The sequence below is a fragment of the Thermobia domestica genome, chromosome 4, assembly GCF_964235325.1.
Source record: "Thermobia domestica chromosome 4, izTheDome1.hap1.1, whole genome shotgun sequence".
NCBI classification, from domain to species: Eukaryota; Metazoa; Arthropoda; class Insecta; order Zygentoma; family Lepismatidae; genus Thermobia; species Thermobia domestica.
The window spans coordinates 259,466,447-259,493,917 of NC_137457.1; the positions used below are offsets into that span (position 1 = coordinate 259,466,447).

The window sequence follows — 27,471 nt, forward strand, 5'->3', positions numbered from 1 at the left end:
ACCGTTATTTATCAACCGAGACGAGACCGAGACTGTACAAAGTCTCGTCTCGTCTCGTCTCGATACCATCCCTAAATCGAGCCATTCCGATACGATCTTCACTGGTTGAAACCTCGCGTGATCTTCTTTACTATCTAGCATAATATATTTTTAACCAAAAATTCGCTTTTTTTCATTGATAAATTTTGATATCAAAATTCCCTAGGTTAAGGAAGTTTCCTTCAATCTATGAATAATAGTGGAAGTCTCTCGGCGACGAATCAGAGACAGAGAATGCTGGAGAAGCGATCTTAGTTTTCATTCTTTTTCTTTTCACCAAAACAAAGTTCTGAATTTAATGAATAAGAAAAGGAAATTGAAGAATGAGGCTAAAGAGCAGTATGAAAGAATAAGTAAGAAGATCGTTCGAAATTGCAGATTTGCTAAGAAATTGTGAATAAGAAAATGAAATGAAAACTTTCAAGTTTTACGTCCCACAGTTATGCCGGCTAGGCTAAAGGACACAGTGACGAAAATAAATTAAAGAAATGATGGAATGAAGAAAATGGGAGGAAACGAGATAACCCCGAGAAACTCACGCACACGGTGTTGGCCACTACAAAGTTCTCTTCGTGCAAGCTGGGATCGAACTAATGATACCATGCACCAAAGATGAACGCTCTACCACTGACCCACAGCAGCCCTGGATAAGAAAATAATGTACTAGAGTGTACATGTTTTTTTTTTTTTTTTCAGGGAACACCCACTCGTTCCTAGAGCATACACATATACGCAAACACAGAACTTTATGGCTTTAACATAAAGAACATATCTATAAATACATTACATTTAATTACATTTGCATTTTTTTGTCTATTATCTCCGTGACATTCTGTTTATTCAAAATTATGAATCATTTATTTGTGTCTTTATAAAAAGCCATCTGTCTCAATTTCATATACAAAACTATCAATTTCCATACAATATATCCCTATATTGTTTTCATACTTTGGTTTCATAACATTATAGTGGAAATCATAGATTAACAGTTTTAATTCTGTTACACTCATTCCCACACATATAGACCTATTTAATGTTAATTGTTATTTTTCCATATGTATTACACAGAGGTTCTTCCTAAATATTGTTCTATAATCATAGTTAAGTTTGGTATTAATTTCTCTACTTTTTTAGGATAACATTCTAAGGTAAATGATCTCTTTCTAATATTTTCAACAGTTTTACTGAACAAAAAAGTATTCATGAGTTTATAGTCTTTTTCGAAATAGTTTTCAGCTTTTGTTCTTATATCCATATTTAAATCAAAATGTTTCTTCAACCAATCTAATTGTTTAAACTCTGGTATTTTATACACTTTCTTTAATCTTATTAGAAATGATAACTAAAATTTTAAGTTTCTATAGTGAATAACACATCTCGTTTTATTATTAAGTGTTGTTAAAAGCTTTGATTGTTTTAATTCTGGCGAACAGTTGTTTTCTGGAGCTTAGATAAATATTATTATGTGTTATGTAAATACTTTGGATATTCTAAATCAACTTCTAAAACGTAACCAGCTTCAGATTCATCTGGAATATTTATCATATGTAAGCATGTATCCATTTAAGTCTTTAACAGGCATTTTTCGACTCAGTTCATCCATGTAAGCTATCTGCATTTAACCCTTAAAGAGTTTTCGTTACCATTTGGCTACACATTTTTTGATCTTGCCTATTGCGTTTGAAGAGTATTATTTTCAGGTATTGTTCGTTGTGGTTATTTGTGTACATACTTTCCACGATGGTAGAGCAGCTATTGGCCCCTGGTGACAACTCTGGTAAATATTACGCGGAAAGTAGTCTGTGGATATGTTGTTCTGCAAAGCAGTGCCGGATTCATATTCATTCAAATCAAGTGTTCTTTTTCCAAATTGCGAGGTTCCATTTCTTATGCCGTATTCTATCATTAAAATTTTCTCATGATCAGTTAACATTTCTAGTTAGTTTTACTTCTTTTTAACATTGAATTCAATGATAAGATAGCTGCTGTTTAATACCAAGCAGGATCAAATCCATGTACTTTAACACATATCTCTAAAATTCTCAAACACACTTGCTATAATTAATACGTCGGTTTTGTTACAAAGGTATATTCTGCAATGTTTTAAATATTGAATGATTTTCAAACATTTTTGTTTGTTCATAATCTTTATCACTTATATGAGTTTCAGTTAGTTTATTACTTAATTTTATTTTTGGAGGTAGTTGGGTTTCTTTTAAATTTTCAATTGAATCTATATAACTTTTCAAATCAACTCAACTTTTTAATTACTAAATCTACTGTAACATTAGAAAAGTACCTTAATATTTCGTTATAATGTTCTTTGGTAAGATCAAGTTACAATTCTGCTAATGTATTCGAATGAAATATAAATGCGTGTAGAAATCTTAAATGGATTGCATTTATTTACCTATATATATATATATATATATATATATATATATATATATATATATATATATATATATATATATATATAAGGTACGTTATATATTTTTCTTCATTATTAGTTTTATCTCATTTGTACCATAAGCAAATTCTTTAATAAATAAATAAATGCCATAACTATTAAAGTTGTAAATCAATACACAAACAAATTTAGGATTTCTATAGTTTAAATCACAATAGCTATGCGTTTTGCCTCTAAACTTAAATGATCAGATCTATTTATATTTGTCGTATTCAAACATTTTCTTAACTCATCTTTCTACTTATCAACCAATTTATCTGTATCCTTCCAAAATTGTATTTTTTCTTTAATATGCTTATTTATTTTTCAATTGTATGTGGTAAATCAATCAATCCTCTCTCATATAGAGGAGAAATATTTGAGCTGTTATCAATTTCTATTTCTTCTTTAGTAAGCTGATTTATTTCAGTTTCACGACATATTTTCTTTAATTCTTTTGCTTCTTGGTGTAACATTTTAATAAACACTTTTGCAGCATCTAGACTAACATAAGTTTTTTTTATTTTTATAATATTCAGTTGAATATTTATTGTAATAACATAAACTCATTGGAAGATGTTGTTTGATAGTTTGTAGTTTTATAACAATTATACTCTACTTCTATTTTACATAACAAACATTCAAAATTGCTATATATTACAAATGGAACTCTTGAAAGTCGATTAAAGTTTAAATATATCTATTCTGCCATCATATTTTACAATTTAATTTATGTCCTTGCAACTTTTTTTCACTCCTAAAATGTCTTTTAAATATATTCCATTAAAATATGTTTTTTTCCTTTTTGTTACTTGACTTCATATTAGTCTAGACAAATTCTTTATCTAACAAAAAAGGTTATTTTTAAGAAGCTTTACATATAATAAGTTAACATGATTTTCTTCCTTATTTTTTGTAATTCGAAGGGGATACACATATTTTTTTAATCATAGCTATAAACGTTTTTGGATATGTTACTTCTTTTTCAAACCTTAGAATCTGTCTTAATTATTCAGGAAATTTCAATATCATTACAGTATTTTTTTAAAATAAGTCACTAACTATTTTATTATAGTATAACAGTATTTCGTAGCGGAAACATCGCTCGACAGGTTTTAAGTAAGTTCCAATAGAATACAAACTACATCTATTATATTTATTTTAACATTAATTACTGGTTTCTAGTTTTTAATAGGTTTGGGGAGATCAATATAAGAAAAAGTTTTTGACGATACACAGGCCCTATTTATTTAGTTTTACTTCTAGATGTTTGATCTGGCGTAATGACGATCCTAAACCTCTACCTTGAAATTCTATCATTTCTCTTAAAAGGTTTTGTTTAGCACAGTAATTATAAATTCATCCATATAAGTTGATATTAATATTCTTTCATTTGATGTTTTGAAGTTAAATTCTTTTACTTCTTTATCATTAATGAAATCACAGATGAATACAATGTTAATTTAAATTGAACTTAGTTGAAATTCTTCTTCGTTTTTTTTAATAACAATCTTTCACTAGTTTTTGGAAATAGTGTATGATCTACATCGTGATATAATGTATGATCTACAACGTGCGATACCCAGCCTGTGGGCTAGCGGATCGTTTCGGGCTAGCAAGAACTGCCCTCTTCACTCTGTCTACGTTTTCCGGAGTTGGAACTGAACGGGAAGGACCAGGTGGTTTCTTTTTCATCACAAATCCGGTACTTCAGAACGCTGCAACCCATCGGAATATAGTATTTCAATCTGGGATTGTACCTCGACGTTCGACATTAAACTTTCGACTGCAAAGACGTTGAACCGTGACCACCGAGTCGTTACTTCTAAGAAATTGCTCGACCACGAACACACGATACTCTACGCTCCAATGGTCCATAGCGACTGAAACTGCATTATCTGAGCTGTCTGCCAACGGTCGCTCAAAATGAATACCTCTAGTCATCGCCGAGTAATAGCGGTTAAAAAACATGCGTTTCCTCTGCTCCACCCTATATATATATATATATATATGCGTGTGTGTGTGTGTGTGTGTGTGTGTGTGTGTGTGTGTGTTATAGGTAAACTTCATAATAAACAAACTATCAGCATATTAGTTATAATTACTTTTTAAAGATCTCTCATATATGGTACGTCTAATAGAGTTGATAATAAGTGAAAGAGTGGGAGACCCGGGTTAGATTCCCGGCGGGAGCTCATGTGGTTCGGATTTCACGTTAATCAGTAGGTCCCGTCTCATATAGCCTCGCTGCTGAAAGGGACGTTAAACTAAAAAAAAATCAAAATCAAATAAATGAAAGAGAGTGTTTTGGCTTCGTTAATATTTAAAAATCTTTTACGCGAATAGCGTGATGTGACGAACACATGTAAAACACATTAGTTAATCACAAGAAGGTATGTGAATATTAAAGAAAGAACAATGCAAATGAAATAAATGTAGCTGTATGCGTGTGTGCATTGATGTTTGGGCAAAGACAATTTTTCTTCTATACATAATAACAATGTATCTTAATTTGTATTCATAAGTGGGTATTTGTTTTTCTTTTCCAGAGTAAAATTGCATTCTGTGATTACGTAAGCACACTACATATATAATACCACTCCGAACAATTCATGTCATTTCAAATGAGTTTTTCAAACGATCGAGTGTTTAAATTTTTAGAATCTCTTGCTTCAAAAACTAACAATGACGCAATAGGAGTAAACATTTCACGTTTAAAATTAAAGAACGAATTAAAACTAACATTAGACAAATTCAAAACTAACATTAGAATGATAGAACGAGCTGAAAGACTGCGAGCGTGTGAGGGAGTATGAAATAATATTAATTTCCAAAGTATAAACTTTGGAAACATTAAAACTAATGAAAACGAAGGAGTTGGATACATAGGTTTAAGAAAAACAATTTCTTTTTGTATTATTTAAATCGAAGGTTAGGAATAGGTGGGTGATGCTCATAGAATACTGCATTGGTTGAGGAAGTATTCACCCTAAAGTATACAATTGTTTTGTTTCACTTCACACATGCCGTACTGTAACTTATTTCAATGTTATTGATGCTCTTCGTTAAGATTATGTCATAAAGTTATATATTGATATATTATTTTGGGTACGAGTGGTTTTATTATTGAGATTTATATATATTATAATGTGGTCTAGAAAAAAGGGCAGTTGACTGCACAAGTACCATTTACATTATACTCAGTATAAGAAGATAGAAAAGGATATAAGCATATGAAGAATACTTGTGTCTTATAAGAAGATTAAAAGGAACTTCAAACCACGGAGATCAAAGAGTAATGTACTTAAAGATAAAGAAGGAAGACTCGTGACTGAAGCTGGAGATAAAGTGAAAATATGGAACAAGCTTTTCTTTTTTTCTTTTTTTTTTAGAAAGTGTCTATCGAAGCGACAAGCAATAACATTAATTAGGACACATGGAGATAGCTTAAGAAGAGGCAAGAGGTTACTACATATTCAGATTCTAGTACGACATTGTATTTGAAGACTTGAAACAGGAAAAGCTCCGAGCAAGATGAGTTACGAGCAGAAATACAAAATGTACGAGAGAAAATTGAGGACAGATTGTGTAAATTAATTCACAATATTTATGAATAATGGCAGTTGCCTTCAGACTTCCAGAAGAGCAAGATAAGGGCAATATCAAAACTAATAGTTTCTGAGAAAGGCAAGGATCACAAAACGACAAGCTCGTTTATGAATACTTCAAAAACCTTGACAAAAAAGAAAAAAATCTTTGGAAGATTGGAATTCAAGGTAAAAAAAAGGCAGTAGCAGATGATCACTTTGGTTTTAGAAATAAAACCTGAATGTGGGAAGCAATACTTGCATTAAGAGTATTCCTAGAAGAAATAATTCGAGTGAGAAGAAAATACATACGCTTAGATTTGTAAAGGTTAGGATAATGTTGGCATTGAGTCAGAAAAATTAACGACGGGTCTAAACGCTTTGCAGCAGGTTCAACCTGAAAATCAACAAGAGTAAAACAAAATGTATGGGATTGCTCGACAGGAACCGAAAAAAAAATGTAGACCAAAATTCATCATATGGTGGAAGAAGTGGAGAAATTTTGTTACTTAGGGAGTAAAATAACCAGCGGAAATAAGTGCATACAAATTGTAAACTCCAGAATAGCTCATGCGAAGAAGGTGTTTGAAGGAAAACACAAGCTCCTAACGATAAGGAACGGCATGGAATTGAAGAAAAGACTGATGGAAGCATATCTGTGGAGTGTTACATTATATGGATGTGAGACATAGGCAGAAGGAGAAAAGGAAAAATGGAGAACGGAAACTTTTGAAATGTATTCCTATAGAAGAATGAGGATACTTAGACGGACAAGGCATCAAATGAGAGAGTATTGGAAATGGTAGGAAAAAAGGAGTATATTGAAGAATATTGCGAAAAGATAATATAGAATGATAGAACACATTATGAGACATATAAGAATCACGCTATGAAAGGAATCCTAGAAGAAAAAACACCTTGAGGAAGACCACAATTTAAATATACGGACCAAATATAGAATACACGATACAAGGAAGAAAAGCCACAAAGAAATAAAAAAGACTGCCTTAGAATTTGAAAGGATGGATAGTTGCATCAAACAAATCGAGAAATTGCTGAATTGAATGGTGATGAAAAATGTTATACCTAAGGAATGGTAAATATCAAGCGTTAGACTATTACATGCGTATAAAAAATACATATGACAAAAGTTTATTACATCGTATTACATGTTTGCTAAATAACTTCATGTGTAAAACTTTTGATATGACTGAGTTTGGTCAGTACTGAATCAGTGGAAGTTCTGAAGGAAGTCAAATTGATAAAAATGAAAATGTTATCTCTACTAACTAAGGAAAGGAAACTAACCTAATGTACCGTAAATCTTAACATTACATAACCACATTAGGTGAGCTTTCTTTCCTTAGTTTGAAGGCATATTATTTTCATTATTGAGTTCCCTCCGTGACTCAATGGTTAGCGTACTTGTATTCTGAATGGGAGACTGAATTCGATTTCTGGCGAGAGTTTATGTGGTTCGGATCCTACATTAAGCTGTAGAACCACGTTTGGTATAGCCTCGGTGCTGAAAGGGACGCTCAACTCCAATCCAAGTACCAAGCAATTGATATTCATTTTTACCGATGTAATTCCTCCAAGAGCCGACATTGCAACTTATGTGTTACTTTACAAATAGAATTTGACCTCAAATTAATACTTCTTAACCAATCATTTTGTAAAGACTTAAGAAAGGGACACATAAAACGTTTCAAGTAGAGTATTGCGTTTCATGAGGGCAGAAACATGAATACACTGGAAAGCGACTAAAGAAGAATGGATGATTTTGAAATATAGGTATGAAGAAAAATGGAAAACGTTAGCTGGCCAAATAGAAAACCAATAAACAAGTGTTAGAAAAACTGAGAGAGAAAGGAACAGTAATAATTGTCTTCTATGAAGAATCTATACCTTGAAGGATGTGTTAGAAGACACAATGGAAGAAAAAATAGGGTAGTAGGAAGAGGGAACAATTTATAAATAGTATGGAAAGAGGAACATAAAATTGATGATGATGATCACTATCCTATTTTCCTTATTTCATTGTTGTTCTGAAAAAAGCACTAACTCGAAAAATAATTAATAATTAAAATACATGAACAAATTCGGATGGAGTTAGGCACTTCTTTCAGTACATGCACGATATATAAAGTGAAATACATGGCGCTCTAATATTGCTAGATGTAACAGGTAATATTGTGATGCTAACAATAGGCAGGCTAAACATCACAATTTCACCTGCTATATCTAGCCTGACAATATTAAAACTCCATGTGGCCTATCCACTTTGTATAGCATAATCGTTCTGTGCCTTCTGCCAGAATAACAACTATATATTCGTGGGTAGTGGTGAAAAAATTCCAGTGCCTCTATTTATAGGAGCGCTCGCTTTGTCCATTTCAGTATTCTTGTATGTTCTTCACATCATCGAACCCTTTTAACATTACCGAGTACCGAATACCTTTGATTTATATTCCATTCACTCATACGGAGAATGACTTTCTTTTTTCTATTTTTATTAGCAATGAGTAGGAAATTTAATGGTTTGGTTTTATAGGTTCGAACATAGTATCCATTTTCTGCACTCCAGCTACATGAGACGTGAATGTACAGTTTAAGCTGGAATCCTAACCAACGTAACATGTTCAAATTTCAGTTTTCGTACCGGTGAATCAAACACGGGACTCCATGTATCAAAGCGCGTTCGAATCTAAACCAATATGGAGAATATTGCCTCTTCCTCAAATCTATATAAATGTTCATCACTTCGTGAAATTTAAATTCTAATCAAATTTAATTTTGGTAATATGATATTTATAATATATATAGTAAAGTCGTTTTGAAAGAGTAAGATATATTTAAGAAGTTACAGTATGAAGATGAAAGCGGTGGAGTCGCAAATTTAACATTCCGGTTTTTTTCTAAGAAAACTGAGAAAATAATAATTATTGAAACAAATCAATATGCTAAATAAAATAGTATTTATACTCGGCACCGAATTGATGGTCATTGCCAAAGACATGGAATTCCAGATACACAGGTACATTCTGGAACAAAATTTCGCGCAGATCTACATTAGTAAGGCTTCAACCACTACTAATTTTACAAACCTGTAGCTTTGTGAACTGCTCTCTGTTACATCATATCACATTGAATCCAACCTTCTAACCAAAGATTTGTTTATTTATTCTGAAATTAAATTTTAAAAATAACGCAATATCACCTCAGACTAACAGACCATACCATGTTCTTCCGCACAAGCACCAAAAAGCAGCTGAAGAATGCCGTTTCCGATGAAATCCCGAGAGGACACGAAGAGTCACGAAGAGGATTCGTTCAACCCCTCCACAGACTCTGTCTCCAAAGACTGGCAATAAAAGACTACGTACAAAGAGCAAGACACATCAATCACCAACTGATCACATTCTACCTCTCTCCGAGCTGCTTTGGGTAAGTAGACTCCCGTAAACGTTCCTCTGCGCTGCATCGGGCAAGAGTTATCCACCCATCTCCACGCTGCACTGGGTAGGAAATGCAACCGTACCTCCGCGCTGCTTCGGGCAAGAGGTTCCTTTAGAACCATCTGTATCGGGCAGGATCGTTTCTAACTAGCAACTCTAAATGTTCGTGCTGCTATGAGAAGGAGGTCCAACTTATACAGGAAAGGATTATTAGAGATATTACTAATTTGTAATATAGTATATAAATTGTGTAGAAACTTTTATAATAAAAAAGTTGAGTGAAAACCCGTGCACAGTTTCTCTACGAAATATTACAATAATCTTTTCATTAAATTTTACTAGACTTACCTGAACGAACCCAAATGGGAAAGATGGTGTACTTCCAGCATTGCCAGCATAGAACGAGTTCTGCCATGAGTTAATCATAGTCGGGAACATACAGCTGTAGTTATGTGGTAGACCAGCATTGGCTTCACCTGCACACAGCACAAAATATAATTAAAATCATTTAAAAATGTCATATTATGTTATCATAGCCAGTATTAAATATGTCGCACTCTAAGTTGAGCTGTCTAAGCCAAAAATGTGACACGAGGGAGGGGGGATTTAGCTTAATGCAAAACATTACCATTCCGTTTCACTCTACAATCAATTGATTCGATTTTTGTGACAGGGCGTGGTGTTTTAGCCAGGTTTTATTCTATTATGTGTGAGAGTTCGAAAGATTCGTTAATACACCTAAGTTCAAGCCAATAATAATAATAATAATAATAATAATAATAATAATAATAATAATAATAATAATAATAATAATGGAGAAACCACCGAATATCATTGTGGAATTTTCAACAATATTAAAGTTATTCCGAGATTATTTTAAAGTAAAAGTGGTGGTTTGCAGTCATCATTTAGTTTTCTATATTTTGAAATTAGAATTTTTTCTTCATTCTTTAATGAAAATTTTGAACTACTACTTTTCACAAATTTTTAACTAAATCTTTCATAAAACTACTGCAAAAATATAAAGTATGATTTACAACTTTAAAAATATGAAAAGAAAAGCAAAGCTAGTCATTTTGTAAAAAAAAAAAAAGTTTTGTGCTGTAATATAAGTTCCTAAGGAAACATAAATAACACTTAGGAAAGTGTATGACAAATTTAGTCATAAAAACATTTTATTAATTAGAAAATCTGAAGAGAAGCATATTTGAGCTGGAAAACTAACTATTTATACAAGACGATTGGAAAAGCCATTACCATACAAATGGAAACGGCGATTAATAATAAACTGAAAGTTTTACTAACAAACCATTATGAGATTTTTGGGGTAACGTTTATTTGCAGAAGAAACAAACGTCAACATCCTTCCAATATTCAGCGCAGTCATAGTATGCCCATATTTCACATGTAACACAAGGCACTCACAGTTCTTCTTGGTTATCTGAAACTAGATACTGGCAGAATAGAGAATCTGCTTCATTTCCGAGATATTCCACTCCGATTGGTGTTTCTAACACAGATTCCCCAGATCCGACATCTTATTCACTTGTTTTTTTAATCTGAATCTTGGAGAAGTTCCTTTTCTACTGCTTGTTCCTTTATTTCGTGTTTTCTTATTAGTATTATCGTAATCTTCATTATCCTTCAGCTGAACCTGACCTCTTTTCTTCTGCAGTCAAAGTTTTAGAGAATAATATTACAACCCTCGCCATGTTGGAATTGGAACGCTTATAATGATTCTTTGCAACTTGCAAAATTACATAATATGTATTTACACAAAACAATCTTCTAAACATGACTGATTCACTGTAGTAATATACTAGGATGAATTTAAATGAGTAAGTGCTGTAACTAAAACCAAACCCTAACCTTATAAATCTTTCTAGATTGTTCACTTACAAACTGTTAGGTGCAACTAAACTATTGGAACGCTCTGGTGACAAAATACATTACTTAACTAATAATTCCAGTCACTACCACCAGACTGAAAGCGCTCTATGAAAAGATATTGAGAAGGTTCGTAACATATGAAGGCCTTTAATTATGAATTTATCTCTAAAATGTATACTAGTGAAAATTGAAAAAAAAAGAACACTCCGAAATTATTGTTTCATGTACGTCAAATGTTATTCGCTCATTCTATGAGCCTATGGACAGAATATAGTTTTGTATCAAGATACCATATTAGTATGTTGTGAATTCTAATTCATCTAGAATGAAGGCTTCACTCATGCATAAAGTCGTAGAGGCACCAACGTCGTCGTGAGAAATTGCGTTGTTGTTTTGGATGATGATGGATTGATTGCCTATATGAGTAGTGAAGACGAACAGTCATATAGGCCATGGCCCCCGCACGATAATACCTGGCATTGGTTGCTATATTGCTGTGGAATGTGTTTATTACTCGTCAATTCAGAAGCTACTATCGTTAGAACCTAGGCGAAACTGATTCCCATCTCGTCGCTGAACTTCAGTGACAAATGGTTCCAAATTTTTCTATTTGCAATCACTTGCAATGTAGAATAAGGTGACATTCTTGACTGGCACATGTAAAACCCTTTGCTGGAAACCATGCAAACAAAGTTTCAATGTAACTTCTTTCTGAGTGTTCATTTTTTCCTTTCTATCAATGTATATATGAATTAATTATTAAATATAATTGATAGTATACCAAAACGTATTGCGAATTTAAGTAACTGACATTGTACTTCACATTTCCTAGGTTACAATTGAATAAAGTTGAACTATTACCTTGATACCAGATAACACCTCGAATTGTGAGCGGCAGAAGAGGGTAAATCATAGCATTCCACAGAACATTGGGACTATTTTGATCAATACGAGGTGATCTGTAAAGAAAAATAGGCCATAGATATTGAATGGCTGAGGTGGAGACTCAGATTTAATTTATTCATTGTTTATATAATGAAATTTCATTTTAACTTAGTCTGATTCTTGGACTCCAACGTATTCATGATTCCTCAGTGTTTTCAAATTTCCTTTTATGAAATTTACAATAAAATATACGTAATTTGAATCTCTTTTTAAATAATGAATTGATAATCGAGGGAAAGTTGAACATAAATATTAGGAAAATAATGACTGAAATCAAAAGCAATAATGACTGAAACCAAGAAATTTATATTAAATTATACAACATAGGAAGAAAAAAATAGATGAAAAGTTTTAAATTTATTTGAAAATCCATGAAATACGAACTTTAATAATTAAAGTGAGGATAGGAAAGTCAAAAGCTTTAAGAAGCAGAGAAATATATTTTATGGATTAATGAATGTGGATTTATGGGTTAAACATGTCGAAGCAGACGGGGGCTAAAAGATTTACAGTGCATTGCGTACTCTTTCACCTAGCTATGAAACACAGAAACTTTTGACTCAGATTCAAATTTATAATAATGATAATGAGGAAGAACTAATACTTACGGTCCAGTTTCTTGAGGATAAGTAATCCTTTCGACCCCGCATTGCTGAAGTGCTTCAACTGAACTCCATGCTTCGATAGGAGTACCTCCCCAGTTGCTTTCAATTAATCCAATTGGAATTTGAAGTTCATCGTATAAGCGTCGTCCATATAAGAAACACAATGCAGAGAAATATGGCAAAGAACCTAACACAATGAACGTGAGATTAAAATTAATATTTAATAAATAAAGCAATTCAAAGTTTATTATTTTCAATTTAACAATTTTATTCAAATCTCTTATTTTGACTTGACTAACATTAACTCATTTAATATAACTTAATAGTGGTAATAACATTATTTAACTGTAAGAAAACAATTATAATACTAGTGATCTATGATGAAAGATTATTTGGTACCTTTACCCACTTGTCTTGGCAGATTACAACCCAAAACAATGGCGATGATTGAAAGAGTTACATAACATTAATACTATGTTATTTTGAAACCGAATAATTTTGGACTATTATTAAGGAATCTTATCCCCTTATAGTATTGTACAGAAAGCCTGAATCATTGTTCAAACTGTTTAAGCTAGAAACTTCAAATTTGGACATAAGATTTGTGACGTGAAAATTGAAAAAACGAAGTATCCAGTACCGTAACGAAGTATCTTTCCAAATTCGATGTGGAAGAGGAAAATGCATTCCACAATTGTTTTAATAAAATGTGCATATCTCATAAACATTTAAGGTTGAAGTTATAGCTTGTGGTATTTAGACTTTCTATATAAAAATATTAAATACGTGTTTCGGCATTTATTTTCATGTTTGACCTAGAAGGAAAAAAAAAGGATCTGAGTTACAAGTGTTATAATAGGATATCTATATCTCTGAGACACTTAAATTAAAACGCATGAAACTGTATTTAGAATAATCATTTAACACAATTGAAGACGTGATTTTGTATTATTACTTTCGAGTTGAAAAGGAAGAGAGTATAGTGATCACGAAATAGAGTCAAATTCAAGATTACAATGGATTGACACGTGTCGTGACTCTTACACATCGAAAAAGTATGTTTTTTTAATGTCTGTTCGTCCGTTAATCTGTTCGTTTCGGTTATTTTGTACAATCATCTACAGCCCGTAACGTTTAACGTATCAAGATCAAATTTCAAAGTTAAAATTTTTGTAAGATTATCTACAAGAAGTTTCAAATTTTCTTCTTACCCTTCAAAGTTAATTTAATTATCTGGAGGATGATTTTTTTTAAAAAAAAATACAATTTTTGAAAAAACTACACTAATGATTCTGTTTATTTTTCAAAAATCAATATTTTATTAAGAACCTTATAATACGGCATAAGTCGTTGCTCTAGGAAAAGTTCAAAAAAGGTTGTTTATAATCGGTGTGAGTTTTCTACGAACAATATTCTCGAAAACCACTAAAGAAATTTTGCACATCTCTCATCTCTCAAAACTGGCTCAGGTGATTTTAACCATATTTCATAAATAAACGCTCCTCTAACAGCCCTGTGGCATATTTTTGTAAGCCAGGAAAAGTCCACAATGGTAGTTCACCTTTGGAATTATGATTTTTTTTCGGATGATTTTTCTAAAAAAAAAAAAAAAGGCCCACAAATTTGTTTATTTATTAATCATCCTAGAATACAGCATAAGTCATTCTGCAAGGAAAAGTCCACAAGGGGCTCTTGGGATGATTGTTTTTTTTTCATTTTTACAGAAATTGTTTTTGATATTGTTCTTATTTTGGAAATGAATATATCTTTAATAATTATATAATACGGAATAAATAACTCTGCATCCAAAAGTTTACAAGCAGCAGTTTACTCTTCGGGGTGTTTTTTTTTCTTCGGAAAATTTTCTCCAAACCTGTTACATTTATTTTGTCCATATTTCGTAAATAAATGTTACATTTATTTTGTCCATATTTCGTAATTAAATGTTCCTATATTGCCTAAAGCATGACATAATTTGTCTTAAGAAGTAAGGACAAGAAACTTTAGTGCGGTGGCCTATACCTTTTATTTGATATTTAACCTAGGAGGAAGAAAAGGGGTTGAAAATTGTGCATGGAACGGGTTGGAAATTGTTATATATAAGATGTCAGTATCTCTGAATTCCGTATGCTTACAGATATAAAATTTCGTTTTTAGCATTTTGATTTATAATAATTAAATATTTGTTTCAGCCTTTGTTTTTATATATATACGCGTGTATTTCCATTGACCTAGAAGAGAAGTAAAGGGTAGAGTTTGTCTGCTACGATGCCCATTGGAGCTGTTTGAGTTTCGTACGAACAGAGGAGTTCTATATGAGCACTGCAGGAAGAGGAATGCAAAATATTAATTGTACTTACAGTGGATTCTCGTTGATTTTTGCATTATAGTATAGAGCGAAACATCTTTTTGTTTCAAGTTTATGTTCTTTCTTGTTTATTTTTTTATCTGATCGAGATGGGAAAATAGCTATCTTTGCATGCTGGAACACAGAACTTTATTGAATTTTAGGGCCTACGCTTAATGCACGTTCTAAATTTGGAACCATACTTGTTTTACTCAGTTGATTCATCACGTTTGCTATAGAAAACTGATACATCCAAATTCACCGATCTTCTATACTTTTAAGTGTCATTGGATAAAAGAAGATTTATTATCCTTTTCGAACTCAATTTCAAAATTCTAATTACTTTTAATGTATTTAAAATGTCAGATGAAACGATGATTAAATACCTAATGTCGTATATATTTATATACCTTGGCTAGGATCCGACCACTGTATGGCTATGTTTGGAAGATCTTCCTGTTCTGTCTCCGTATACACAGATCCAACCTCAAATATACGAATATTCTTATAAGCAGCTGCAGCAGCTATTTCTTCACTTGCGTTGTAGATCTAAAATATAACAAAGAATTTTTATTGTAAGTGACTAATCTAATATGAATAGTCTGCCCTTGTGATTACTTGATTTGAAAATGATCTAAATTTTATGAAAATAAGGCAAAATAACTACAGCCATCTCACAGTTTCAATTATACCTTGCACGTAAACAATATCTTTGTTCATTGCGTTTGAATACTAAATATCGGATTATATGTAATTTATCTTTTTTCTTTATTTTGAAAACTATAAATTGTTTGTAATGTAACATCCAATCACTAATGTTGAAGTAAATTTGAAGAGAAAATTATTACTTTATGCTTAATTGAATTCGTATTTAAAGAAGCTTAAAAGGGCAAGAGAACAATTCTGCTAATGCAAATAGAACAGTAATACTATTAATGAAGGTAACAGAATGATAGTACTGATGTAGATAGGATAAAAATACTAATTTAATTAACGATGATAAAATAATGGTGATATTAATGTAGGTAAGAGAGTGATACTATTAATGATGGTAATAGGATGATAATACGAATGTGGATTGGTGAAATATACTATTAGTCAAGATAAGATAATAATAATAATTCTAATGTAGATAAGAGCTGATATTATTATAGAAGGTAAGAGAGTGATAATACTAATGTAGATTGTACTATTAATGAAAGTGTTCTGCTTATTTGAATTTGTGTTTAAAGAAGCTAATGAGGGTAAGAGAATAACGGTGCTAATGTAGATAGAACAATGATACTATTAATGAAGGTAACAGAATGATAAAACTAATGTGGATAGGGGAATGATGTATGTATGTGGATAGAATAATATGATTAATGAAAGTAAGAGAATGATAATACTGGTGTAGATAGGAGAATGGTACTATTAATCAAGGAAAGAGAATGATAATACTAATGTGGATAGGGGAATGATGTACTAATGTGGATAGAATAATATGATTAATGAAAGAGAATAATAATACTGATGTAGATAGGAGAATGGTACTATTAATCAAGATAAGAGAATGATAATACTAATGTGGATAGGGGAATGATGTACTAATGTGGATAGAATAATATGATTAATGAAAGAGAATAATAATACTGATGTAGATAGGAGAATGGTAGTATTAATCAAGGAAAGAGAATGATAATACTAATGTGGATAGGGGAATGATGTACTAATGTGGATAGAATAATATGATTAATGAAAGAGAATAATAATACTGATGTAGATAGGAGAATGATACTATTAATCAAGGTAAGAGAATGATAATACTAATGTGGATAGGGGAATGATGTACTAATGTGGATAGAATAATATGATTAATGAAAGTAAGAGAATGATAATACTGGTGTAGATAAAAGAATGGTACTATTAATCAAGGTAAGAGAATGATAATATTAATGTAATTAAGAGAATGATACTTGTAATGAAGGTAAGCGAATGATAATACTAACGAAGATAGAAGAATAATAGTATTAATGAACGTGAGAGATTGATAATAGGAATATAAATGGGAAAATGATTTTATCAATGAAGGCATAATAATAATAATACTAGGATAGGAAAATGATATAAGCATGTGAATACAAGAAGAATATTATTAATGAAGGTCAGAGAATGATAATACTGATGCAGGTAGAATAACAGTATCAATGATTGTAGGATAAAGCAGATAGGAAAATGATACTGATAACGATGGCAAGAGAACAGTAATAGATGAATGATATTATTAACAGAGTGTTAGTTAACTCTACTGTTAGTGTAGTTGTGATATAATAATTTTCATGTTTGTTTTAGTGTTAATACATACTTGATTCATTGCCATTTGCATATTGCTTTGTCCACTGCACAGCCATACCTCACCGAAAAGAACATTTTGAAGTTGAATAGATTGACCATCCTAAAATAAGAGACAAAGTGAAGAAGATATTAGTAGAATCTAACTAGTGAGTCCTAAAAGAATAAATATACACTATAATTTTGCTTATGAATATGAAAGAAGAGCAAACGTTTATGTATTTTTATGGCTATGGCCTATCACGTCTTATAAAATAGAATTTGTTACTTCTTTTACAATTTTCTAGGCCTTTAGAACTTCATTATCTGGTGCTGACGTTGATGATTAATAACATATTACTCCATCATTATATGATCATCACTGTAAATTATTCTATGAATTACACTTCTGAGCTTTTTACCAAATCAATGAAATAACTATGAACTATATATTTTGTTAAATAATCTTTCAAGATCTTTAACACTTTATAATGATATTCATTCAAGCAGTTTCGTGAGTGTTAGTGCAAGTTTACTAGTATGAAATCTGTTTGTTTGATTTATCTAAAATATTTCAATGTCTCTTAAAGCAATTTACTTTTTATATATATAAATTGTACATTTAAGCAATAAATTACATACCAAATGTGCTAAGTTCATTGAACTTGTAAAAATATAAAAGATAAAATTTAAAACAAATATATGTTATATGTCTAGTTTGCAAAGATAATATAATAATAAAGTTTACATTTAAACGCATTAATCTAGTTTGATTCTAGTGACAAACAATATGTGTATTTAAAAAGATTATTAATTTTAGGAACGTACAAAAGTTTTTAGATACATTTGGCTATCATAAACTTTGATGAGTAATTTTTAAAACACAGATTATATTTATCTGGAGACATACTAAGGCATAGAACTAATTTTAAAACATTCAATAAAATCAGAAAATGTAGGTAACTAATCATTTTGATAAAATTTAGATAACTCATCACCTTAACAGATCATGAAGTCTTTAGATTGATTTGATTGAGCAATATATGGTCAGCAAATTAGTTTTTATCGCTGGTTTCTCTACTTTTGTAGACTGAGCTCATTTTTTGTTAATTCAATTTCATCTCTAGTTACTTTATATCTCCCTATATGCAAAATCATGTGGTAATTGTGGAACATATGGAAGAAAAACAGAGAAGGTAGAAAAAGATAAAAAGATGGTGCGTAGGAAACATAGAAAGAAAAATTATATGAGAAAACAGCAACTTCTGCACAGTTAGTTATGGAAAGGGAAACCTCTTCTAATAATTTGCCAGGAAGCAGAGTACCTGAAATGGAAGCCACATTACCTCGCTGAACTGCTATGCTGATGCGTTGTATCAAAAAACAAAAAACAAAAAACAAAAAGTAGCCCGTTTGTCACCAATAACGTGTGCAATACGTTGGCCTACTTCTTTGATGAAATTGAGAACTTCGAGGCCCCAAGTACGCTCGATTCAATGGCTACGGTCACGAACATGTAGTTATCGAGTAGTTCTTTATATTTTCTTCTTTTCTCGCATTTTCTGCGGGCTTCAATAGCTCCTTTTCGTGATGAAGAAAGAGTAAGGTTGAATGGCGCGAATGTGCCAGAGTAGGTGAAATCCCAGAGAAGAATATTCCCCCTCTTCCATGATACCATCGTCATACCATCTGGCCTTTTGCCGTTAGATCCGTTACATCCCGTAGGTTCACGAATAGATGAAACTTCCGCCGATGTAAGTGCTCTCCAGATAATGTCATTCAAGTTCAAATGTCTAACATGTTTTCCGGAGCTACTTATGAAAGAGAGACCTTGTAGACCCTTCTGTTTGACTGAAGCACCACATGTAGAGCAGTTGTGTGAAGTCCACCCCTAGGTGAAGTCCAACTACAATACGAAAACCTTCGTTTGAAAGTTGCAGTCCTAGGTTGTGTGAAGGTAATGCATATATCCAAGCACCTGAGATTGGAAATGAGTAGGCGAGAATCTGACATTGTCCTCTTGCTGTATGCTTCTTGTAGTAACACTGAGTGACGATTATTGATGATTGGGTTGTCCCAAACTGATTGGGAACTTCGGCCAGTTATTTCACGAGAACTTAAACCAATTAGGTTAGACCAGCCAGATAAGCAGTCTTAGATATCAGATTCTTTGAGAGGCTCATTTCCTTGATTGAGAAGTATTTCAATCGTATGCCGGGATCCATAGAAGACGCTGAAAATGCAGGATACGCCAAATCGATTGTCCAAGGAATACCAAGACATTGAGAATTAACTGGAAGGGAAGCCTGTATCCATGCGTTACTATTTAGGTTACAGTTGAGTATTGATTCTAGTCCACTTTTAAGAACAGTGTAAAACTTCACCAGTAAATCGACTTCATCTAGTATTAATTGACCGACGAAACCACCACAAACGGTGCAAAATCTGAAGCAATAGAGCTATATCTTCAAAATCGATGCTAATGAAAAGTGTATTCGAATTATTGTAATTGTAGATTGATATCATATCAAATAATGCTTTAATTGTGAAGACCTGTTAATACCTGTTGTGTAATTTATGTAATTTTTTGACACTATTTACAAATATTATTAATAGGAGTACTGTTTCAGAACTTACCTGTGTGGCAGTAATGTTATAAGGTCCACCAGCGTTGTGTGGCTGCAATTCTATGCTCCATCGACCATTGTCTGTAACACAACAAATATACACAATAAAGTTAACATACAGGGATTGGGTTGATGTTTTAGATTTCACATCATAAAAAGTTTAGATTATTTAATAAGGAGAACACAACAGTCTTAATGCCCAGTTGTAGTGTCGTGTACATAATTTTCTAACACACTATTATACATACATTATTATATATACACAAATATACTTCGTTTAATTAGGCAGAAGTTACTGCCTGACAATTGTTTTGAACTTTCGGCTATACTAAATACATCTACTACATGAAATCTAATCATCTCGTTATATGAAGCACACATTCTTCACAAAGGAGACTTATGTAATATGTTAGTTCTTGTTTTTCTACAATAGAATGCAACTAATATTTCTGCAACTAATTGTGGACAATCAATTTTACCATTTAATATTTTATGTAAGAACAACAAATCAAAAACACATCTCCTTTTTCCTAATGTTTGAAAACTAAAATTGGTTACTAGGTCTTCATAGGGAACATACTTTGGGTAGAAACCGGTTTTCTTGTATGCAAGTATTTTTAAGAATTTAAACTTCATATTTTCTATTGCATCTGAGTATTTAGTGACATTTGGTGTCCAAACAGTACAACAGTATTCTAATTTTGACCTCACATACGAAAAATATAACCGTGTAAATGTTGATTCTTTGTAGAAATCCTGTCCTATCCTATAAATTAAACCTAGGTTTTTATATGCACTACCGGCAATGTGTTGAGCAAAGGTTAATTTACTATCAAATATAACTCCTAGGTTTTTGATAGTTATTGGGGTAGAGAAGGAAGTCTAGTTTACTTATTGTATAGATAAAGTTAATTGCATTTTCTTCCCTCGTAAAAGATACAGATTTACATTTGGATACATTCAAGACTAATTTATTTTTATCACACCTATTTAAACTCTCTCTAGAGCCTGTTGAAGTTCCACGTAATCATCAATTGAACTTACTTTGGAGTATAATTTGAGATCGTCGGCTAAAAGAAGAACTTGATGAGTTCTAATACACAGAGTAATATCATTAATAACAAGGAGAAACAACAGGGACATACATTAGAACCTTGAGGAACTCCCTATAGAGTATTGATCTTTTTAGTTACAAATTCTATGTATGAAACATATTGTTTTCATTGACAAGTATGACACAAGAAACCCCATTGCTGTGTCGAAAAATTCAGTGATGCTTTCAACGATGTCAAATGCCTTGCTAAAATCACTATAAACGACATCTACTTGAAAGCTTATATCTAATTATGTTGCTATAAAATTTGTTAAAATTGATAAGTTTGTCGAAGTAGATCTATTACGTAAAAAGCCGTGTTGATAAATATAGTGGAATATAATAGTTGAGTTGAGAGATAACTATGGTTGCATATAGTTGGGAGTTGAGAGATAACTATATCTCAAACAAATGAGGACATTAATACCAAATGTCAGGGTACATTGTACGTCTAAAATTTATGGCGAGAATATAGCATGTGTTTTGTTCTATTATTTAGGTACTCGGTATAATCCACAGAGGCAATAAAAAAATTGACATGCTGTATACTCTCGAAATAACAGCTGACTTCCCTGTGCATCTATAAAGCACGCAGTCGTCAGAGAGTAAAAAATATTCGGAACTATTGAAAATATTTGTGTTACATATGAACATATGAATTTAAAGAAATGTTTCTCTACAGTATTAAATTAATAAAGGTTGTTAAACTTAAAAGTTTATTCTAATATAAAAAATGCACAATGCATTACCAAACTTGCTGATTTCAAAATACAGCATATATATATATATATATATATATATATATATATATATATATATATATATATATATGTTTCTAATTCAGAGAGGGCAAGTGCCCGGGAAACGATATAGAAGTAAGACTTCGTATTTTCTTTACCCCACAACCTACAGGGAGTTATCTATTTAACACCAAGCTCCGATTGCCCACCGTAGGTTTACCTAGGTATCCATTTTAAGGAGGATGGGTGACGCAATGAATCGCTTTGAAACGAAAGCAGAACAAGAAATCTACATATCCCATTGAAAATCAATCTTCCAATTTTAATTAGTGAATCGTCATTTTACGGAAGACAGTTGATTACCCTTTTCTTTTTGAAGAATACCCGCTCTTCCCTCTTCTAACTTCGGAACTATTTAATTCATTTCGATGATCGTACCCGAATAATTGGGTAATAATAAATTTTCTAATAAGTGGCAAGACATAATAATTCTACTATTCAAATAGATGTAGGGACATTATCCAAACAATTATGACCACATTAATCCTATTTCACACGGCTACTCAACACAAACATGTAGATCATTGCAAAACAGTTGAAAACCATTAGGCTAGGAAAAGCCACAATATATATACAGGGTGGTAGGTAACTCCACCGACTAACTTTGGGAGGCGATTCCTTATACGAAATGAAAGAAAAAAGTTCTAATAAACATAGGCCGAAAAGTGCCTCCTTTCAGAGTTATGATCCATTGAAAATTAGAAAAATCATTTTTCAAAACTCCCTAACTTAGAAACTATAGGACCTATCCCAAGCGGTTTAAGGAATTATACAGGAACTGGTATACGCTCTATCTAAATATCGATGTTTCAGAAGTCACCCGTACCAGCGAAACGAACGCACCACTAGTACTTAAAGGAGTATTCCTATACTTCAACTTCCTTTTTACAGTTCCTTTCACCGATAACGGAAGAGGGTAAAACATGGATATTTAGATAGAGAACATATGAGTTCCTCTGTAATTCCTTAAACCGCTTGGAATAGGTCCTATAGTTGCTAAGTTAGGGAGTTTTAAAAAATGATTTTTCGAATTTTCAATGGATCATAGCTCTAAAAGGAGGCATTTTTCGGTCCATGTTTATTCAAACTTTTTTCTTTCATTTCGTATAAGGAATTGCCTCCCAAAGTTTGTCGGTGGAGTTACCTACCACCCTGTATATATATAGCAAAGGGATATACTATCATTTTGTGGAAAACCTGTTTGCTAGACTTACCGTTAACTTGGCCTTCGTAGTTTTCTCCATCAACACTCAGAGATACAGTTGATCCAGGATTTCCATAACCCCAGATGTTGGCTGGTTTAGGAGCCCTCTGTAATACCATTCCATTTTCGTAGTAGGAAGCAAAGCTGAAAGTAGCTGAAACAAGACATTGGAAACCATCAATTAATGCTCAAAGCAAATTAATTACGTGCACAATCAAGTAAACACAATATGGTTTATGTGAGTATTCATGATGTCAAGATTGTTTACAAAGTTGAAAAAATAAAAACGACTGGAGTAAGTCTAAAATTCGAGTTGTCTCAAACCGTCGTACATATGAATCTATAGACATGTAAGGTTTAATATACGTGGGAAAAGATATGATAATGAAATTCTATATTGATATTGATGTAATTAGTAAAATATAAAGTCCGCCTACATTTTGCAACTGGGCGTGAAGGCCCAAGGTTTGTGTGTGGGAATAAAGGTTAAACTCTTTCATGATTTCGGCATTCATGGATTTGATGTTATCAACACACTGTTTTGGTATCCTTTACGTTCTCAGTTTTCATTATAAAGGAACTAGGGAATACTTAGAGGTGGAGAGGAGAACGATAATCTATATAAATAAAAATGAAAGTAACTATGTTTGTGACTTAATAGCTCTTGAACCACTCGACCAATCTCGAACAAATTTTCAAAGATGAGGTTCGGGTCTGGGATAGTTTTTTATCATCTCACTTTGATGGTGCAACTTAGGACAGAAGGAGGGAGATATATTTAAAAGTGACTTATATTAGTACCGCACCCACAATTTTTGGGGTTGCTGAGATGATCAATCACACTTTCGATGCCGTTTAATTCCAAATTCAGTCCCGCGACTTGGAGAAAGGAGGAAGAGTTAGATATATGAAAATGATCGAATGACCTATATTAGTGCTGAATCCATAGTTTTCGGGGTCGCTGAGACGAACAATGACACTTTCGATGCTGTTTAAATCCAAATTCACCACTTTATGTCCAAAATGAAACATACTCTCGTCGTGCGAAAAACGATATTCTGCTAATAATAATAATAATATTGAAGTTGTATCAGTAATAGTACTGTAGCAGTAGTTAGGTTGAGACGAACAACATTTATTTCTTTTGTGCCCCTTCATGACCAAGTGGCTAATGATCATAATACCAAGTTTAATTCTCGTTGAAGGTATTTGAATGGGATACAAATAATACTTTCGTATCCTAGTTTGAATAGTAGGGATCTCACATAACCACGGCATTGAGAGGGGACCATATCTCCAAACAATCGATTTTTCTCTTTTTCTCCTAGTTGTCGCGTTTCGTATTGTTCTTATAACCGTCACCACGTTACAGAAGTATATTTTGTGGACGCCCTGTATATTTCGTAGTCCTAATTATTTTTCGATTTATACTTTATTCTGAGACTCAATAACTTCTTTCTTCAGTTGAAACTATTTTTCTTCCCACGCAACAGGACCAAGAAGTCTTTCATAGTTTATATATATATATATATATATATATATATATATATATATATATATATATATATATATATATATATATATATTAACAACCTTCCACCGTCGTGCCTATATAGCATGGGGATGAAATGTAAAATGACGGTCGAAGATCGCTGCTACTCACCATCTAGAATGAGTAGGTACAGGATGACGGAAAGAAACCACATTAAATGACTTTGAACTAAAACTTTGTATTTTCATTTAGCTTGTGTATTATTGTGATTGATCGTCGACTGAATATAATCGCAAGATCACAAATCTTTAAGCAGCTAGGAAGTTAACCACGATGAACTCAAACATAGCTGAGATACACGTACCTTTATACAGCTGATGACTGGAACTGCTATCGATGTTCTGGACGATCTCTGTATTGCTGCCAATAGTCTAGAATGGTCGACTATTGTGTACCATTATCTACTATAATGGTCTGCTGAACTATTAGATCTCCTGATCTAATACTGAACGTAGAATCACAGAGAAGTGACTCCTGTGACATGAGCAACTATGTGACTACTAGACGTACGATGATCTCTTAGACTCAACTCTGAGACAAATGCTCGAAGACTGCTCCCTCGAGACTGATCCTCGAATCCTCCTCATCTCTAACAACTATAAGGTTTTATACGAAGATTCCAGACATCTTGGAATTCATTCTCGTCGACTTTCTGTATATCTCAGCTATTGGTAAAACGTTGGTTTCACCCGAATTACATCGTGATCAAATTCTCAGACTTACAAATTTCTGCGAACTCAACGATTATATCACAGTCAAAGTGTGTCAATGTTACAATGTGACGATCTGATGACAATTCAAAACATTACAAATACAAATTACAATATCTTACGAATTGACGACCAAGCGTCTAGCCGTAGAACATTCATTACATACACACAACATTGATGTCAACACATAAACACACACACGTGTTTACGTTACGTGATAACACTTAGTTTCTTAACATTCAATTTTATTAAATATACTTTCCTTTACCAAAATAATATCTTTTTAAATAAAATCAATGACATGCCTCAACATGCCCCTCCTTTAAAATAAGAGAACTCCGTTCTCGACTCAATTTCTTCCTTGAAATTGACCGAAAACTAATTAAATATATTACATAAAATAATCATATATATTCAACCATCACCCTGTATATATCTTTATATTCATTTTTCACATTCGAAAGAAATCATCAAAACATTATTTATTTACAATCATTGTTTTCGTTTTAAAAAAAATACTTTTCAAGAGTCCTCATCAGAGTATGAGCTCCTGCCATCTATTGAGTTACATATATAACTACTTGAAGTTGTGTTGCATTTCCTGTGCTCGGAATTGCTCATATATATACTTTTCCGTTCTCGTTCTTGAAAACTTTCCACTGAAGTTAGTCGCAAAGTTCAACTCAGTGTTTATTGACTCTGCATAGTTTCCACTAATACCAGTGACCATATCACTGATGCTTTCCATAAAAATAATGCACTTCATTATACACTAGATTTGTTGTTGTAAACCACTAATACACTAATGAACAACGTCTCCTATCGCTGCATGATTTTGAAACACAAAAACAAAATTTAAAAATATTATTCACTTCACTTATGGTAAGTTTGCTATCTATAGAGTTAGCAACTCTTGATACACTTCCTTCCGCAAAATGTTAAGTCAGCAAACGTTTTTGACACTGAACTTGGACAAACTTCCACGTCTTATCCTGTTTGCCGCGTTGCTTCGATGTATAAAGTTAACTTTGAATACGTGCTCCGCATTGTTCGTGAAAATTTCGGCAAAATGTTCACAGGACCAAAATGTCGCAAGGACGCATGTATAGTTTTTCGTGTTTCAAGTTTGTGACCAAATGTTGATCCGTTTTTTCTGCTTCAAAACCGGATAATTCGTGATTTGTGTTACATCCCTCTTTGGTTTTGGTGCAGTGCATACCAACAATGTTTAAGTTACCTTGTGGTTCCTTTTTCTGCTCAAGATAGTGATCTGCTTTGTGTTTTGTGCAAATAGTGTGCTTTTAGTGTGGTTTTTATTTATTTCTGCATAGATTGGAAATAATCCGCAGTTTTCTACGTTACTAATATCGTCATCTACTCTTTTATCCTCTACTCTTCCTTCCTGTTTTTTCTTTCTACTAAATCTACGTAATTTAATAATTAAATAAGTGATAATTATAGACGTTGCTAGTACTAAGGTTATTAACGATGTTAAAGCAATAGCCATTACGGTAAACTTCTTTTCCATAATACCTGTAAATATATAACTAAGTGTGAAATCGTGTTTTTATTTTCTTAAAAACTTATATAACTATACCGCGGTCTATGACTCTCTTCTGAACAATATATTCATAATTTCAGCATAGGCCTAATGTTAATGTTCATTAATCGTTCATTATTTTCTCTAAAATGCATAATCGATGCATATTCTAAATAATGAATAGTGTTCTAATCACTATGTAACCTATTCGGATACAAAACTGCTATCCTTGTTACATTTTCATTCGTTTGACGCTGTTATTGTTTTTTTTTTTTTAAAGTCGTAAAATCCTACATTTTCGTGCATATTTCAGCT

The 27,471-nt window shown here is 32.3% G+C and overlaps 1 protein-coding gene across 3 annotated transcripts in view; it reads right to left on the bottom strand.

The window, feature by feature from the left end:
- The window catches only part of LOC145683489 (sialate O-acetylesterase-like), a 104,579-nt gene that overhangs the window by 23,834 nt on the left and 53,274 nt on the right, over positions 1–27,471 (bottom strand). For all 3 annotated transcript variants that reach the window (XM_081754828.1, XM_081754827.1, XM_081754826.1), the window contains exons 3-9: positions 23,365–23,508; positions 20,268–20,338; positions 17,665–17,754; positions 15,731–15,869; positions 12,977–13,160; positions 12,285–12,382; positions 9,882–10,009 (exon numbers count right to left, since the gene is read on the bottom strand). In XM_081754828.1, the coding sequence (XP_081610954.1) occupies positions 9,882–10,009; positions 12,285–12,382; positions 12,977–13,160; positions 15,731–15,869; positions 17,665–17,754; positions 20,268–20,338; positions 23,365–23,508 (854 nt within the window). The remainder of the gene's footprint in view (positions 1–9,881; positions 10,010–12,284; positions 12,383–12,976; positions 13,161–15,730; positions 15,870–17,664; positions 17,755–20,267; positions 20,339–23,364; positions 23,509–27,471) is intronic.